This window comes from Pseudoliparis swirei, chromosome 13 (assembly GCF_029220125.1).
Source record: "Pseudoliparis swirei isolate HS2019 ecotype Mariana Trench chromosome 13, NWPU_hadal_v1, whole genome shotgun sequence".
Taxonomy (NCBI): domain Eukaryota; kingdom Metazoa; phylum Chordata; class Actinopteri; order Perciformes; family Liparidae; genus Pseudoliparis; species Pseudoliparis swirei.
In genome coordinates, this window is record NC_079400.1 from 1,661,625 (window position 1) to 1,677,884 (window position 16,260).

At 43.8% G+C, this 16,260-nt stretch overlaps 2 protein-coding genes across 4 annotated transcripts; one reads left to right on the top strand and one right to left on the bottom strand.

Annotated features, from left to right (window-relative positions):
- The first annotated feature begins 540 nt into the window (after positions 1-540).
- On the top strand, positions 541-1,477 carry fgf21 (fibroblast growth factor 21). Its single transcript, XM_056429263.1, has 4 exons — positions 541-688; positions 780-857; positions 995-1,098; positions 1,187-1,477. The coding sequence occupies exons 1-4, from the start codon at positions 541-543 to the stop codon at positions 1,475-1,477; spliced, it is 621 nt and encodes a 206-aa protein (XP_056285238.1).
- Positions 1,478-7,617: 6,140 nt separating this feature from the next.
- LOC130203270 (potassium voltage-gated channel subfamily A member 7-like) lies at positions 7,618-14,284 on the bottom strand. 3 transcript variants are annotated; one of them, XM_056429261.1, is made up of 3 exons: positions 14,019-14,284; positions 12,960-13,731; positions 7,618-10,802 (listed from the first exon to the last, which is right to left on the bottom strand). In XM_056429261.1, the coding sequence occupies exons 2-3, from the start codon at positions 13,656-13,658 to the stop codon at positions 9,909-9,911; spliced, it is 1,593 nt and encodes a 530-aa protein (XP_056285236.1). In that variant the 5' UTR covers positions 13,659-13,731; positions 14,019-14,284; the 3' UTR covers positions 7,618-9,908. The 3 variants fall into 3 exon arrangements, with proteins under 3 accessions (XP_056285236.1, XP_056285237.1, XP_056285235.1); XM_056429262.1 differs by having other exon boundaries at positions 7,618-8,292; positions 9,904-10,802; positions 12,960-14,284; XM_056429260.1 differs by having other exon boundaries at positions 12,960-14,284.
- Positions 14,285-16,260: the final 1,976 nt, after the last annotated feature.

The following is a 16,260-nucleotide window of genomic DNA, read 5'->3' on the forward strand; positions in this document are numbered from 1 at the left end:
TCACATAACAAAAATGAAGCGCATTAAAATAAGCTTTATGTTTTTTTGGGGCATAGAATGAGAACACTTGATAATTCTACAGCTCATGTGTGGTTAAGACATTATTTTTGTCATACAATACATAATACACATTCACACTTCCTTGATAAATGTTCATAAACTTGCGAAACAAGTGTAAATAATGTAAAAAGACAAAATCAATACGTACTACTTGGCCTGGAGGAGCTTCATCCCACCTGGTTCCCAGACAGCCAGCTTTACGGGGAATGTCTTACTGTAAGTGACAGGAAGAAGCCCATACATAGAGTTTAAACACAGCGTTAAATCAGTTTCATCCTGTAGTAATGTCTGACTCACGCTCTCAGGAAGTGGGACCTCCTTCTCCAAACTCTCTATAAAGACCACAAAACTTGCTCCTTCCAAGGATTCGATCGAACAGACTTTGCTCCTGCAGAGCTTTATATTCCCTATTTATTATCTTTTTGCTATCTTTTTGTATTTATTCCTTATTCATCTTCCTGAATCTTTTTTTTTGTCCAAATGTTTTTGTTTCCATGCACCTCCTTCTCTTACCTGTCTTCATTTCTCTTCATCATCCCGCTTCCTTTCTCCCTCTCGTTCTATCTCACTGACTCCAACCCACTTTTATCCTTCAGTAATCAAGTCAGAGAGGTACACCTCTACACAGGTATTTAGAAACTTGTCTTTTTTTTATAATTTCGCAACATCATAATTGCAAATATGGAGATCTTGATCTCAGTTCTCTCTTCTTGTTGCAGAGAATCACAGAAGAGGGATGTACCTGCAGATGACTCTGGATGGGAGAGTGTCAGGAGGCGACGCTCACACCGCTGACAGTGAGTATCTGGGAGATGAATTAGGAACAGAAAGTGTATAGTTTAGGATATTGTCCTTTTGAAACCAAAATTCACACAATGCATTTGAGTTCCATACAAATAGAGACACTGTTGATATGTATGTGTCTGTCTTCAAGGTGTCCTGGAGCTGAAATCAGTCCAAGCGGGCCATGTTGTCATCAAGGGACGGAGGTCGTCTCTGTTCCTCTGCATGGACGGCGGCGGCCGTTTGAGCGGGAAGGTACAGGAAGCTACGACTACTTTCATTCATCCTGAAGTCTCCATCCTTGTTGTTGTTACCGACCGCTCACATGTGTTCTCCCTCTCAGGGGCAGTACTCGGAGGCCGACTGCACCTTCAGGGAGCTGCTGCTGGCAGATGGATACACTCGTTTCCTTTCCTCGCTGCACAGATTCCCCGTGTCTTTGGCGTCGAGACAGTCCCCGGACCGACACAGCATCCCCTTCACTCGATTCCTACCGCTTCGGATCGCTTTGGCGGAGGAGAGTGTGTCCGAACAGCCACCGGACAGTCAGAGACGCTTCCACGTGGACTCCGGTGATCTTCTTGGAATGGCTGTGAACACGGTGGACAGTCCTCAGTTCTCAGAGCACAAGTAAAGACAGTTAACACAACTGTAACTTAATATGTGAAGTGCTTTTTATTGATCAGGCACCTGATTTTGTTGTGAAATCAGAAGCTTGGTATGTTTCTCATGAACATACAGTATTATTGTAACTTATTTATTTATTGTGTGCGTGTGTGTGTGTGTGTGTGTGTGTGGGTGTGGTGTGGTGTATTTCTAATAGCTATTTAAAGACTGAATAATTAATTATGAGATTGTATAGTCTGTGATGTGTGTGTGTATGAGTAAGAAGATGACAGTGTTTGTACTAATCATGTTTATCAGTTCTCAATGAAAATAAACATGATGTGAATTTCTACTTTGTTTGTCTGAATCTGACCTGCGATGATGTCACAATTTAGTAAAACAGTTAAACAAACCAAAAGGATCCATTGACAGCATGAGCAGGACCAATGATCCGAGCTCAAGGGCGATGAATATTGTGACAGCGGGAGCGCCCTCTGGTGGACAAATATATAATGATGGAATAGGCCAGGTTCCCTGAACCACTTATGTCGTTTTAGTAGTGCTTCTAATATACCGTGTCTCAAATATCACATTGTGTATTAATCCAATGTCGCTTCCTTCCAATGTACTGTGGACCTCTTATAGTCATGTAGGCCATGACCTTGACCTGCAGGTGACTTCATTTATCTGCTGTTGACCAGGTTTAACAACAGTGTAACATCAAATAATCCACTCGTATGCTCAGATCTCAGTACTTCCCAAACAAAAGCTTACTCTACAAGACACTTCAGCTTTTACTGGCTCATCCCTCAGACTTGTTTATTCCTCCTGTTATGTTTAAAGTGTTGTTTCTGTCTGAAACTTCTTCTGCTTGCCTTAATTAGTGTAATCAACGTAAACATCATTTAAAAAGAGTTCACATAATGTATTTGCAATCCCCCTGCAGGTTTATATTACAGAGTTGATGGGCAGTGAACAAATAATATATATATATATATATATAAAATAAAAAATTAAAAAATATATATATTTATTTATATATATTTATTTTTTATAGATATTTATTTTTCAAACATTTCATTTTTATTTGAAACTATTTTGACAAAAACGAGTAAATAGATCATTTAAAATGACGTTGTATCTTGTGAGGAAATAGAAGACCTTTAAATCAGGGAATAAAAAGTATAAAATAAATGTCCACTATTGTACGTGATATTGTTGTGCACCGACAGATATGCTAGAGAGGTTCATGTCATTTATGTTCGCTTTCTCTCATTCCAGGCTTCCTGATTGTTTCACATCACCATCACACCTGTCTCCTCATCTCAGTCAGCCCCGCCCCCCTGATTGGTCCCACTGTGTCTTGTGTTTACCACTTAAATTCTCCCCTCTCCCCTTGTCTCGTGTCTCTGGTCTTTTGCCATGATCCAGGTCGTTTCAGGTCGGTGCTCTTGAAAAAGTTTTTTGATCTCACTACGTGAGCGCTTTCATTTTGTTTCACGCAGAAACGAAAAATACAGTACTTAAATCTACTTTTATCTGTCTCCCCGTCGGTCGTTTGGGTCCCTTGGTCCTCTGTGTGACTGACAGAGAACGAGACCAGATTTATGACCAACCTACCCACCAAGCTTCGCTTCACGCCTGGCCTGTCGGGGCGTGACGTGTTTTTTTCATCGGAAAAAAACTGGAAGTCGGCGGAAATACAAAAGAGCTGAGGGCCGGGCGGGGGGGTTCGGAGAAGTATCTACACAGATGCAAACAGTTGCCCAAAAAAATGAATTTTTTTTTTTTCACAGACTGCTCCTCTGGTGGACACATCCACAGCATGAGAAATGCCTCAATACTCCAGCTGGCTGACCAGAGTCAGGCTGTTTTCTCCCCTCTCTGACTGGCTCTTCTCGAGAGAGATTTCCTCTTCTTCCAGTGCAGAGCCTTTCTGGTACAATGTGATTGCATTTTTCAACACAACCAGCAGCTTTTTGCTGAGCAGCATGGAGTTGTGTTATTGTCTGTCTCATTTGGAAGCAGAGCTGCTGCCTGGGCTGAAGCTGAGCTAGAGAGAGACGAACTATGTTATTCATTGGCGTTTTTAGAGACTATGAGGAGCATCATTTCAACCCTTTCATGGCATCTGAGGCCAGCAGAAGACAAGCTCAAGCACAACATGCGTCAGGTGGTTGATTGTGTGTACCATCGCATACAGAGCAGCAGCAGCAGCGATGGGAATGTTCTACTCTAGCTGACCTGAATCGCCTTGGACCACTTTCGAACATCCGAAGAAGGACCAAGTGGCTCCACCCACCTGTGGGATCTCGGGAGCTGTGGCCATCCGACCGGATAAAATCGTGCCGTCTTGAGAGAGAGGAGAGTCCGAGGATGATATTCCAGCGGAGGAGGTCGCCTCGGAGAAATTGCGCGCCTCACCAGCTTCCAATTCATCCGGAGGATCCATCAGAGGAGGACACTTCGCTTGAGGACCCAACCACTTCCGACAGGCAGAAGAACAGCCATTTGAGATGAGGAGCGGCTCTCTCTGGAGGAGAGCTGTTTCTTGCTAGCGCTGCGGGGGGCGCGCCCATGGTCTATCGGAAAGATCGCCGGTCACAAAGATCGTGCTCACCAGTCAAAGGAGGCGGCAACCACGACCTCCCGACCAGCTAGACCTCTGTTTTCTGTTACTACATTAGACATTGACCGTAGACAGAGGACCGGGGATAGTTAATAAATTCTAGACTCAGGGGCTATTGAAAGCAGCAAAAGACTGGGTCCTAGTTAAAGACTGGGTTATGTCCTATCCTGGCTATCTGTACTTGTTAGCCAGTACCTCCATCACTGTTGCCATACGTGATTACCATTATGAGACCATACCGGATTACTATAAATAAGGACAATAATTGAGAGCATGCAATTTCATTTTTGAGTCGACTCAGCACACCTGATTATTTTGGGTTTCCTTCCATAAACTGGCAATCAGGGGCAAGGGCTGAAGAGGGAAAACTTATAGAAGGGGAGAGGATTGATTGTATCCAGATGTATGCTGATCTACCACAGGTACACAGACTCTACCTTTTAGATCTGAGATCTTACCTGATCTAAAGTGATTAGATGGTACCTTCCTGTTACCATGATTTAAATTAATTTACAAGACTCTCCTCTTCTAACAGCTCTCTACGATTTTTTACTGCCCCATTGATCTCTTACGGAGAGCCCCCATTCCCAAGGGGAGACTTTTCGTTCGAGACCTGAGAGAGAAACAATGGATGATACATCTCCCTCACTCAAATCATGGATTAGATCCTCCATCTGAGACTCTCCAGATGGGCTCTTTTTCTATGTGGAAAAGAGTGAGACTGTGTATGAGACCCTTGCATAGACTGTGTGAACAACTGCTTCATGAAACGGTGAGGATAACTGAGTTTGTATGTGAATTTTCATCTGACTTTCACGAATGAACATATTCACACCAAGTTGTCAATTCAACACTCAGAATACCATTAAAACAACAAGGTAATGGAACAAGGAATTTGTGCTGAAACTGGATTCATGTCAAGATGAGGTCTTGATGAGGTGGTTGTGCGGAATATTTCAGTTTTTTCATTTTGTGATGAGAATTTTTTTTTTCAAGTGTGAATGGTAATTTCAGGTTTTCTTGACATATTTCAGTGTTTGTATCTCAAATCTCAGCATAATATGTCAAGGTAAGTTTTGCAGAAACCACTGGATAATCCACTATTTGTCAATAACCACAGAAATCATAGTCATAACAAGATGGTGTCTTTCTTAGTTCTCCACAGAGTCATCATTATTCCATCTGGATGGGCTCAGCTGTTGTCAGTGCAATGATATCTCTGCCCCCACCAGACTCCAGGAAAAAGATTCTGCATGTTCTGACTTCTCCTTCAGTTCTTCTTCAAGTTATTTTCAGTATAAGATTGCTCCTCTGCATCTTCTGTTAGATTCACATCACCTTCTGTAGGATAGGCGGATCTTCCTACGCCTCTTTCACTGGGATGGACATCATCTCACAAACAGATCATCTATAGACAGATCGCAGCTCCCGATGGTCGAGGTGGATGCTTCCAGCCAACCCTGAAGTGAGGTGGATGACACGTTCGAGTATTGGATGACAGCACGTGCTTCAAGAAGTAAGCTCAAGCTGGAGCAAAGCTTGGACCTGGGGCGGGAAAACAAGGTAGGTGCAATTCGGGTATAGCCCACAAGGAATGGAAGAATGAGGAACACTGCCTGGAGTCGAAGAGAGCAACTGGAGATAGTGGCAAGCAAGAAGAATAAGTCTAGACAGAGAACTCAAATCTAGAATATATGAAACTCTAGTTTCTCCAGGTCCTTCTCTTTCACCTCTCTTTTTTAGATCCACTTCATGTTTTCGTCAACCGGTCTCCTGGTCTTAACCCGTTTTAGATTTTGCTTACCATCCGAAGCCATCTATGAACCACTGGCGGTGATCCAACAATCTTCCTTCCAAGTGTCATTTTCCATAAGAGGCAAATGTCATGAATCTCACAGTCCAAATCAATCCATGGCATCTCCCCAAGTATCCAGAACAATTTCATGGTTGTTTTCGCAGTGGGTCATCTTCATCCAAGGTCAATCTGTTAACTACTCATTAATGGTTCAGGCCAAGTAGTGTCCTAAGACAATGTTCAGGATTCTGGAAATTCGGCTGCCAAATTCCCCATGAGCCGATGGTTTGTCGTATAGTCACCTCTTGTCCGTGGATTTACATGATTTAGGATCCAATCTCTGCAATTCCCCATGGTCCTCCAGCACATCCCGATCCCATTTGTCTTTGGATTTCTCTGGAGTTGGCAAGACACACAGTTCTAAATCCAGGAGAGATTTTTGGATTTCTTCTCACTCATGATCAAGCAAATTGTCAAAGTCACTTGTCCATTACCTGGCTTCCCTCTGTGAAGTCACCGATCAGGTCATAGCCACGAGACATTGTTGCTAGGATCAGCCCATCAGATTCCCCTTCCCTTTGTCAAGGGTCCAGATCACATTCCCTAAATCACCAGGAACCGACTCATATCCATCAGCGTACGAGCACATCGTCGACAGTTAGGAGTTCTCACAGACTGGTCTCCTCTGAACCACCCGGATGAACTCCACCTGGACCACCCTCTCTCTGGTCCCTGCCTCTCCCCCCCAAATCATGGGTTTCACAACCCACTACCCCTCACAATTCCCTGATTCCACTCTCCATTTGGTTGTGGCTCCGAGTTCCAGCCGAATGTTTCCCCCGGGTTGGTTCATTCAGGAGGATCCCATCGGCGCTTGCCATTCACAGGCGTTCTGTGGCTCCGACAGGCCAGGCCATCGGGTTCAGCTCTGTTTGGGCTCCGCACCTTCGCTCCCTCGGAACTGGTCCGCCTCATCAGGTTTGGCCACTCCCAACACCCTCCAGGCCGTAAAGGTCTAAAGAAAACAACCCCCAGGTAGTGGCTCAGAAACCCAGGTGAGTCCTCAAGATTCCATCCGCATTCAGTTGCCCTCTCAACCTTGGAAGACCCGCGGCAAACTCCCCCTCCCCAGCCTAGAGCATGTGAAGTTGGCCAGAGAGAATCCGACCGTGTGTGGTACACTTTGTTCCTAGAAGGGTTGGTTGCTGAAGGCTCTTCCGCCCTCAGGTCCGGCAGCTAAGCGGGAAGACTGAGGTCCGTAATAGGGAGGGCAGGTTGTCACTGGGCCCTTGAGCCCCTGGACTAAGATTTACTAAGAGCGATGTTGTTATCTGCCAGATCATATAGAGAGGTTTTATCCTATGTTTTTTTTCTGCCTGTTGCCTCTAGATTGTTTCCTTATGCTGTGCTGTCATGTCATCATCATTCACTTCATGTCGATCATTTTATTTTGGTCTCCCTCCAGGCATTCCACATGTCCCCAGTTGCCACCTGTCTCTACATTTTTGCTGTCGTCATGGTTACGTGATATGTTGCGACAAAGTGATGTCACATTCATATTTACACTTTTTCAAGCCCTCACAGCCTCTCACACCGGTAAGTCCCTGAGGGTTTGAGCGCTTAAGGGGGGACATTAGAATCGGGCCAAAGTATTTCTTACTCCCTCCCACCATGTTTCAATCATTTCACACACACACACACACAATATTTTATCTCAATCTCACACGCAGAAAAATACAGATACTAATTTGACTGGAACCTTTTATTTTCCCGTGGGAAAACTCTTCCCACACGTTGCAGGGAGGGGCAAAAACATACAAACGGGTTGCTTGGGAGACCTACCAACGTTACACTCTGCAGATACACACAGATACACACAGATACACACAGCTCAGCAGCTTACTGAGAGACAACCTGAGCAACAGAAACAGAAGGGTGACAGCCCCGGAGGATCTTCAGCACTTCCTTCATCACGACAGTGAAATAGAGGACGGTGTGTTTGAAAATGAAGACCATCTTGAGGTAAATTTTAATTATAATGGTAGGCCGACTGATTATGAACCATCAGATGAGGAAAGGAAGATATACCTGTTCCTCCAAGCGAGACATTCGTGTCAAAAAGTATTTATTAGAGTTGTCATCCTCACCCAATACACGTCAGTTGAGACTGACTGACGGATATAATCTGAAGCCAGCGCCAGGCCCCTCCAGGATGGCAGTGACTCATGTCACAGACATCACGTCAGCTTTTGAGCTGGTGATTCCAAACTCAATACAGAAAGTAGTTCGACAAATAACACGATGAATTAACATAAATAAAGTTGAAGTTCAAAACAAACCAGTATGACTCATTCGGCTTGGTTTTGAGTGGGCGGGTCAGTATGACCCTGATCAGCACAGGCGTCTCATCTGTATTCATCTACACCACCCCAGGGAAAAAGAAAGTTTAAAAAATCTCAGTAACATTTTTGAAAAAATACATGCTATGGACTAATGGAATTTATATCTAGGTTTTTCGAATGTACTTAAAAAATAGTTTGAAGATGTATTTTTCATGAAAACGAGAATGATCCATGGAGGGGTGAATAGCTCAATTCCACTAAATAATGATTTAATGGTTAGTAATTGTGTTGGTGATGATGTACAAACTATATTTATTGGATGTTTTGGTTTCTGACAACTTTTGGATGATTAAACAAACACCGAGTCACGTTGACCCGGGAACATCATTGCTGTGGCTGAGAAACTAACATAACAGGAGGGTTAAAATAATAACATTTTGGATCAAATGTGCTCAAGGAGAAGCGAGTTGAGAATACGGCTGGATGGAGAAGGTTGAACTATTAATATATTTGACAAGATTGGTGGTTTGAATTTACCTGAAAGGTACAATACCACCGAATTATACTCACAGCTTCACTCCTGATAATACATCAATATGGAACACAAGAGACGTCACACATTATCTCTGTTATGTGAACTAAATATGACTTTGATTGCAATGTAATTGGATTAATTAAATACACCATTAATGCTATTCTTGCAAAACATATATTTTTACTCTGAGCCCCCATCTCCTCCTTGTTTAGAAAACAAATTTCACAATGTAAACCCTGCTCAGTATTGCAAGTCATGTTTTAAATATTGTTGACCAACCAGCAGTATATAAACCGAGAACACAATTCCACCCAAAACAAAACAAATTAAACATTAATGATTTTCACCATTCGTGTAACAGTTTAGCTCCACGCAGAGACTTAGATTTTATGTATTTTATATTCTAAAATAACATATATAAAAGGCAAATGTGATTTTTTTTCCCCAGTGGCATCATTTCCCTAAATAATAATTAAATTCCACTTCTTTTCAGAAAATTATTAAAATATTATCTTTATTAAAAACACTGTGTGCGTCATCAAGCAGGTTTTGTTATTGCAATGAACACATGCAGCAGCTATGATAGCACGATGAAGGTCGTGTCAGTCACTCAAATGAGAACTTTGTACAGAAGAATGACGATGAGAATGTGGCGTTGGTTTACGAGAGTTTATCGGCTCTGCTGGTGTTTGGGTGAGTTTTGATGAAACTGACGTCTATATTGTGAATAATCTATCTGCTTCTACTTCAAACATCTCACCAAAAAGTGACATTACTAAGACGTTATAGTTTCACGGTGCACAACAAACATTAAGAAAGTAATTGTTTTCAAACACAAGTTCTATTCGCATTAATAAATAATCACTCATATTATATATATATATATATCAAGACCCTGATAATGTAAAGCTCACTCTCCTTTAGCTTCAGCTATATTATACAAAAGGTTTTCTTTCGGCAGCATCTGGCTCGCTAGTGCTTTCATAATAAGTGAACAAGGAGAGGCAATAAAAAATACTGAACAGGCATATTAGTGTTATATTTAGAGCTTTACTTATTTCAAATGTCTTTCATTGTGTTTCATTCTGCTATTTCATTCACCTCGTCATTGTTTTCCCCCCGTCTTTGTCACACGGTACAACACAACGCTCACCCTCACTACACTCGAGTAACCAGTCGTTCGCTCGGATCCACGTGGCCTGCTCCCGCCTCCGCGCTCTCCCCCGCCAGCAGAGTCACATCCAAAGGGTTGCAGCTGCCTTCCACGGCGTAATACTCCGCCTCTGCATCTCCGTCCCCTCCCCCGACCTCCTGCCCTTCCGGCCCCTCGTGCTCCCACGGACTCGTCTGGGCGTGAGTGTACTCGGTGCGATCCACGCATTCGGTCTCTCGGTGGTAGAAGTAGCTGAAGTTGGACACGATGACGGGCACCGGCAGCGAGATGGTGAGCACGCCGGCTATGGCGCACATCGAGCCCACCAACTTGCCCCACACCGTCTGCGGGGACATGTCCCCGTAGCCCACCGTGGTCATGGTGATCACCGCCCACCAGAAGGTGTGCGGGATGCTGACGAAGTACGTGTCTTCGTGGTCGGCCTCGGCAAAGTAGATGGCGCTGGAGAAGAGGATGACGCCGATGAAGAGGAAGAAGATGAGCAGGCCCAGCTCGCGCATGCTGGCCCTCAGTGTTTGACCGAGGATCTGGAGGCCCTTAGAGTGGCGAGACAGCTTGAAGATCCTGAACACCCTCACCAGCCTGATGACTCTGACGATGGCCAGCGACGTGGCCGGAGCGGCGTCGTCGGCCTTGGCCAGCTCGGTTCCCAGAGTGACGAAAAAGGGCAGGATGGCGCTGAAGTCGATGATGTTCATGACATCCTTGAAGAAGTGCGTCTTGCTGGGAGAGCAAGTGAAGCGCATGAAGAGCTCGAAGGAGAACCAGCCGATGCAGACGGTCTCCACCAGGAAGAAGGGGTCCTGGAAAATACTTTGTGGGAGGGGCATGTTCTCAGATACGTTCTTTGCCTCCGTGTGGTACTTGTAAAAATATTCCTGAAGTTAAGGAGACAGGAGAGGAAGATATTAAACATAATTGTTAAATATAGAAGAAGTATCACAAGAACAAGATTGACAATACAGAATCATAACTGTCATTTTGTCAACGTTCTTCAAACTTTGAATAATTTGAAGGGGTAAATATGAAGATAAACTGAGCAAGCTTTCATGACTAGAGCAGTCTAGCACGTAACCCTCCATTAAACAGCAAATTTATGTTATGACACTTTATGTATGGATAAAAAAACAGAGAGAGAGAGAGAGAGAGAAAATAAGATAATCCTGCGGAATGCACATTAGAGCATTAATTTAAAAAAAAGATACAAATAAAACACAATAACAATACTAAATACTAAATACTAATACTAAAATACTAAATAAATGAAAAAATACTAAATATACAGAGGAAACAAAATATATACACAAGGCAGTGACCAAAGTGAATTTCCAGCAGGTTAAATTATTACCAGTCGTTATGATGAACTAAGCGAACTAACTAGCTATATATATATGAGAGTATATCTATTATCACATCTAAGACTCTGCAAAAAAGCAAATATACATATTGTCAAAAATGCCAGTCAAATATGAACTGTATATCATGTTATGCTGAAATACAGTTTTTATCCTAATAAACTACATATAACTTCAGTATGTAATCGACGGCCTTTTGACACCATCTTAAAGCATTTGACATCAGAGGCTTTACATTTCAACCATAGCTCGGCCCGTCCCTCTCTCTCTCTCCCTCTTTCTCTCTCTCCCTCTCTCTCTCTCTCCCTCTTTCTCTTTCTCTCTCTCTCCTCTCTCTCTCTCTCCCTCTTTCTCTCTCTCTCTCTCTCTCTCTCTCTCTCTCTCTCTCTCTCTCTCTCTCTCCTCTCTCTCTCTCTCTCTCTCTCTCTCTCTCTCCCTCTCTCTCTCTCTCTCTCTCTCTCTCTCTCTCCCTCTCTCTCCCTCTCTCCCTCTCTCTCTCTCTCTCTGTCCACCTGTCTTTCCGTCCTCAGTGTCTGTTATTAGCACATCATTTAAGAATTAGACAGTGGCCGTTTAAAACATCTTATACATCAAGTCAAAAGTGTGAAAGCGGATGGTATAAAGCGATTCAGTACGCTGTAACGTGTGTAATATATTAAGTTTCAGGGTAGTCTAAATGCATCATGAGTGTTCCTTCGTACTTCCAGTAGCAGGTCGTGACGGTGTTTATTACTAAAGGTGGGCATCTCCGTGTTGATCCGCTCCGAGGGCTCTCCTCGGACTAAATATAGCCCTGTGAGATCTCCGAGGAGAAACACGAGATCGTCTCCTCGTCCGACTCGACCTTGGTTTGCGATCCCGTCTCGCTGGCCTCCGCAACCACCGCGTCACACTGCGAGTGACGGTTCACCGGGTCTGGAGCGCGTTACAGAAGTTGCACCGCGGAGGGATGTGTCGACGCGACCCGGCGTACGCCGATCGCTCTGTGAGGCCTTTCAGTCTCAGGTTCTAAGCCGGCTCACCTTTTACCTACGTGTTTGGTCCTGTCTGACCTTTTATCCTTTTATGAACACAAGGAACCGTCTCCTCAGCCTGTCTGTCGTCTCCTTTCCCTTTCCCTTCTCCCCCCTCCCCACACACACACGTTACCCCCCTCTACCCTTTAGCGCTTCCTCAATACTGGTGTATCACATTTTACAACCGACTAAAATAATCACACCATAAATTTTCCTCTCTCTCTCTCTCTCTCTCTCTCTCTCTGGTCTGCTCCCAGACATATTGGTCAATACATATCCCCATGTCAGTATTTCTTGTTTTAACACATGTAGTACTCACCTAGTGTGTGTTTACTGACACACCTGCTTCCTGTGATATCGTGTTTCAGTTTGAGGCTGTCACAGACTTCCCATTCAAGACATAACGCCAGGTTGCTGGATTTAGGCCGTCGGTATCTCTGTTTTAAGTGGCATTGAGTGATTTGAAGGCCTTCCATCGATGCCCAAACCTTTACCTTTGACCTACCTGTACGCCAAATGTGACATGTTATTTAATTGACAGTTTCCTCTGTTATTGCACACTCCGAGATATTGTTTGACTGTTTCTAAAAACTTCTCAACCCTCCATCCCTGACACCTCTTTGATACCAATCTCCCGAACATGCACTTCAATCCCATTGCTTACCTCCCGGGCCTCCTTCTCATTCCTGAAGTCGGGCAGTGTCTCCAGGCAGAAGATGAGGATGGACAGCACAATGACCATGACACTGATGATGGCGATGATGCGTGCGCCCGATGAGGACTCGGGGTGCTCGAACAGCATCCACAGTCTTTTCTGGATCTCGTTCGACGGAAGCGGGCTCTCCTCCTCTTTTGGAAAACCTTCGTCCTCGTTAAAGCGGTTCACGACGTCCTCTCCCAGATCGTAGAACATCAGCTCGTCCATGAAGATGTCCAGGGGGATGTTCGCGGGCCTCCGAAGCTTCCCGCCCGACTGGTAAAAATACAGAATGGCGTCGAAGCAGGCGCGGTTTCGGTCCAGGAAGAGCTCGTTCCGAAGCGGGTCAAAGTAGCGTGACCTGCGCACGGGGTCACCGAGCAAGGAGTTAGGATATTGGGCCATGGTGCGAAGCTGAGTTTCATACCGCATCCCTGAGACGTTGATGGCCAGTCTCTCGCTCAGCGCCCATCCACTCCTCCATAGGAACCCAGAGCGCCGGCTCTCTTTCCTCTTCTCTGTCTCGTTCCCTTTGGTCTCCTTCTCTCCTTTCTCCTCACAGTCCAGGTAGTTCTTGAGCTGTCTCCCGCTCTCTCTGTCGCTCTCTTTCCCTCTGCCCCCTCTTTCGTCTTCCTGTGGGTCGCTGCTGTCCATTCCCGTGTGCATCGCAGGCCAGGGAATGCTGCAAACCCCTCTTGTGAGAATCCGTAGGACAACTGGACTTAACAACAAACCCTGTCTGAAACCAGAGCGATAGTTCCATCAGTGGATTTCAATGTCAATTGATTAGCACATGGCATGAGATATGAATGGCTTTAGACAGTGTAGCAGGGTCGGGTTGTATAAACATAATCCATGATATATTTAATTGCAGTTAAATCTACACATTCACCTAGAAAGTTGCAAACCTTTCCTTTAAACGTTAATAATTCAATTAAAAATCAAAAGCTGAACTGTGGATACAAAAAAAAGGCAAAAAACAAACAATGTTAGTTTCCAGTTCGCACGATGAAGGCGTTCACTCACTAAGTGTAAAACAGCAGATTAAAAACAGCAGAGATTACAGGCGGGATGCAGAATCACATTGTTGGTCTCCCGTGGCTCGTCGTCTGTCTCTCTCATCATGTCCGTCTGTCAGAGAGACAAAGTCCTCGTTTGGCTTTCAGTCCATCGGCAGCTCAACTCTCGGACCGGGTCGTGGGCCAACTGCCGTTCCAGTTGTTTGCCCAGGGATCATCCACGTTCGTGTCCCTCGCTGCCTTCACGTTGTCTGTCTTGAATTTTTTTTTGGAAATGCTGTCCTGTTGAAATTCAATCTCTGCTAGATTCCTTCAACCCCTCCCGGTTCTTTCCCTCCATTTTAGCTATGAGGCAAGACGACCTTCAACCTCACTATCAAATGTCACCTCTGCCCGGCACTGCGTCGCGTTACACTCTCGAACACGCATGGCACTCGGACTGAGCGAGGTCTCTCGCCCTTCCTCATTAACGCAAATGCAATTTGATTTGATGGCTATCATTTTTTTTTAAATGGGGAGCTGATAGCCGGAGAAAGAAAATGTACTGTCTACTACATTTAATTACTAGTTTTGTTTAAATTACTTACAGTTGAAATAGTTTTTTCATTATTATAGGGGATTTACACTGGCGTGGTTTGGGGTAAGTTCACAACATGAAATTGTTGTAACAGTTGTGTTCACCAAACCTCTAAGATTTTAACATTTAACATTTTGGAAATCAAGTTGGCAATTAAATGAAAGTTGCAAACGTAGATCACCTCAGCAAACATGCAAAATGGTCGGTAGATCCTGCTTTTGTTTTGCAATTCCTTTACCATTTACGTATCAGACATCTAACATGTCATCGTGTTCGTTTCCTACCAAAAATATAATTATTATAGAAGGAACAAAATAAGAGAAAAGTTAAGATAATCCTGTATTAGTCCCTCAGTGCACGGGGAAATTACCAGGACCACAAGATGCATACAAGGACATAATATGCATCTGTACAGGAGTTTTGAAGAAGATACAGATGCATTGATCATTTTAATCTGCATGTTTTATTTTGTGTTCATCTCAAACAGGTAAAGTTTGCCCATCAGATCAATCAGGTGATGTATTGACAGGCTCTGTGACCTGATTGACAATCTTTATACCCAATAAAGCCCTGACACGTACCTGCTGCACGTGAATGACCCAAACATCCACCTGCTAGAACTTCCTAAAGTAAATTATCAAATGGTAAATTGTAACTTTAGGAGTAACAAGTAATTACAAGTAAGGGGAGTAACCAGCTGAGGTACGAGTTTGCCTCAAGGATAATTATTACATGAATGTATTATTATTGTATTATTGGATAAATGTATCGGCTCACATTTTATTATTTGTAGCATATAATCCTCATTTAGCAAATGTAGGTTATTTGTTTTGTCCGACCCTTGTCGGCCTCCTCGATACCACCACCTCCGAGTCACGATCACTCTCCCAACCGGTTGCCCGTCCCCACAGGGCTGCACAACAACATGCTCCAGCAGGAAGAAGAGCAACACCTGAACCACGGAGGACTGCATCGCCGGTGCTTGGGATCAGGTAGATAGTCGTACCACGTAAGATATGCATGTGTGGAATACTTTTATCTGGACAATATGAAATTAATATCCTTAATTGTGTGGGATTAAGTTCTGACAAACAGGTTCACCAACAGCCTGCAGAGATCACAATGAAGATATTCTAATAAAATGCTGTGAATATAAAAGGATTCATGCGATGATGTGCAATTTAACTTATTGCCAATGACTTTGTAAATGACAGGGATAAAAAGAAATATGTTTTAAATTGGATCTTGAACACTACTGCGTATTAACCACCAGAGGGAGGTGAAGTTTTGGCACAAAAGAAAACAACTGAAGGAGGCCTCTGCCGACATTTCCTCATACAGTCGCTGCCTTCAATCACAGAATAAATTCACCTCTCACTGGGCTGCTACATCCATATTTAAATGCATATCATGTCATCAAATGATGTAACTTTGACGGCTGACTATGAATCCGAAGACGCTTCGTGTAAATGTGTTTAAAAAGAAAAAGGCTTGAAGGTATCTATACAGAATAACCCAGAACATATAATATAAAGTAGCCTATTGATTGAATGCAGTCAGGACATCTTCTAGTTTTAAGGGTGGTAATGATGTGGACATCAACCACAAAATGACACCCCAGAGAAATGCAGTGTTATTTGTAGGATTATGCAAATCTTGTATAAATAAATAC

Coding starts and splice junctions, on each gene's coding strand:
- fgf21 (XM_056429263.1), top strand. CDS start 541: ATGTTTTTGTTTCCATGCACCTCCTTCTCTTACCTGTCTTCATTTCTC. Junction 689..779: donor AGAGGTACACCTCTACACAG/GTATTTAGAAAC, acceptor TTCTTGTTGCAG/AGAATCACAGAAGAGGGATG. Junction 1,099..1,186: donor GCGGCCGTTTGAGCGGGAAG/GTACAGGAAGCT, acceptor TCTCCCTCTCAG/GGGCAGTACTCGGAGGCCGA.
- LOC130203270 (XM_056429261.1), bottom strand. CDS start 13,658: ATGCACACGGGAATGGACAGCAGCGACCCACAGGAAGACGAAAGAGGG. Junction 10,803..12,959: donor ATGAGAAGGAGGCCCGGGAG/GTAAGCAATGGG, acceptor CCTTAACTTCAG/GAATATTTTTACAAGTACCA.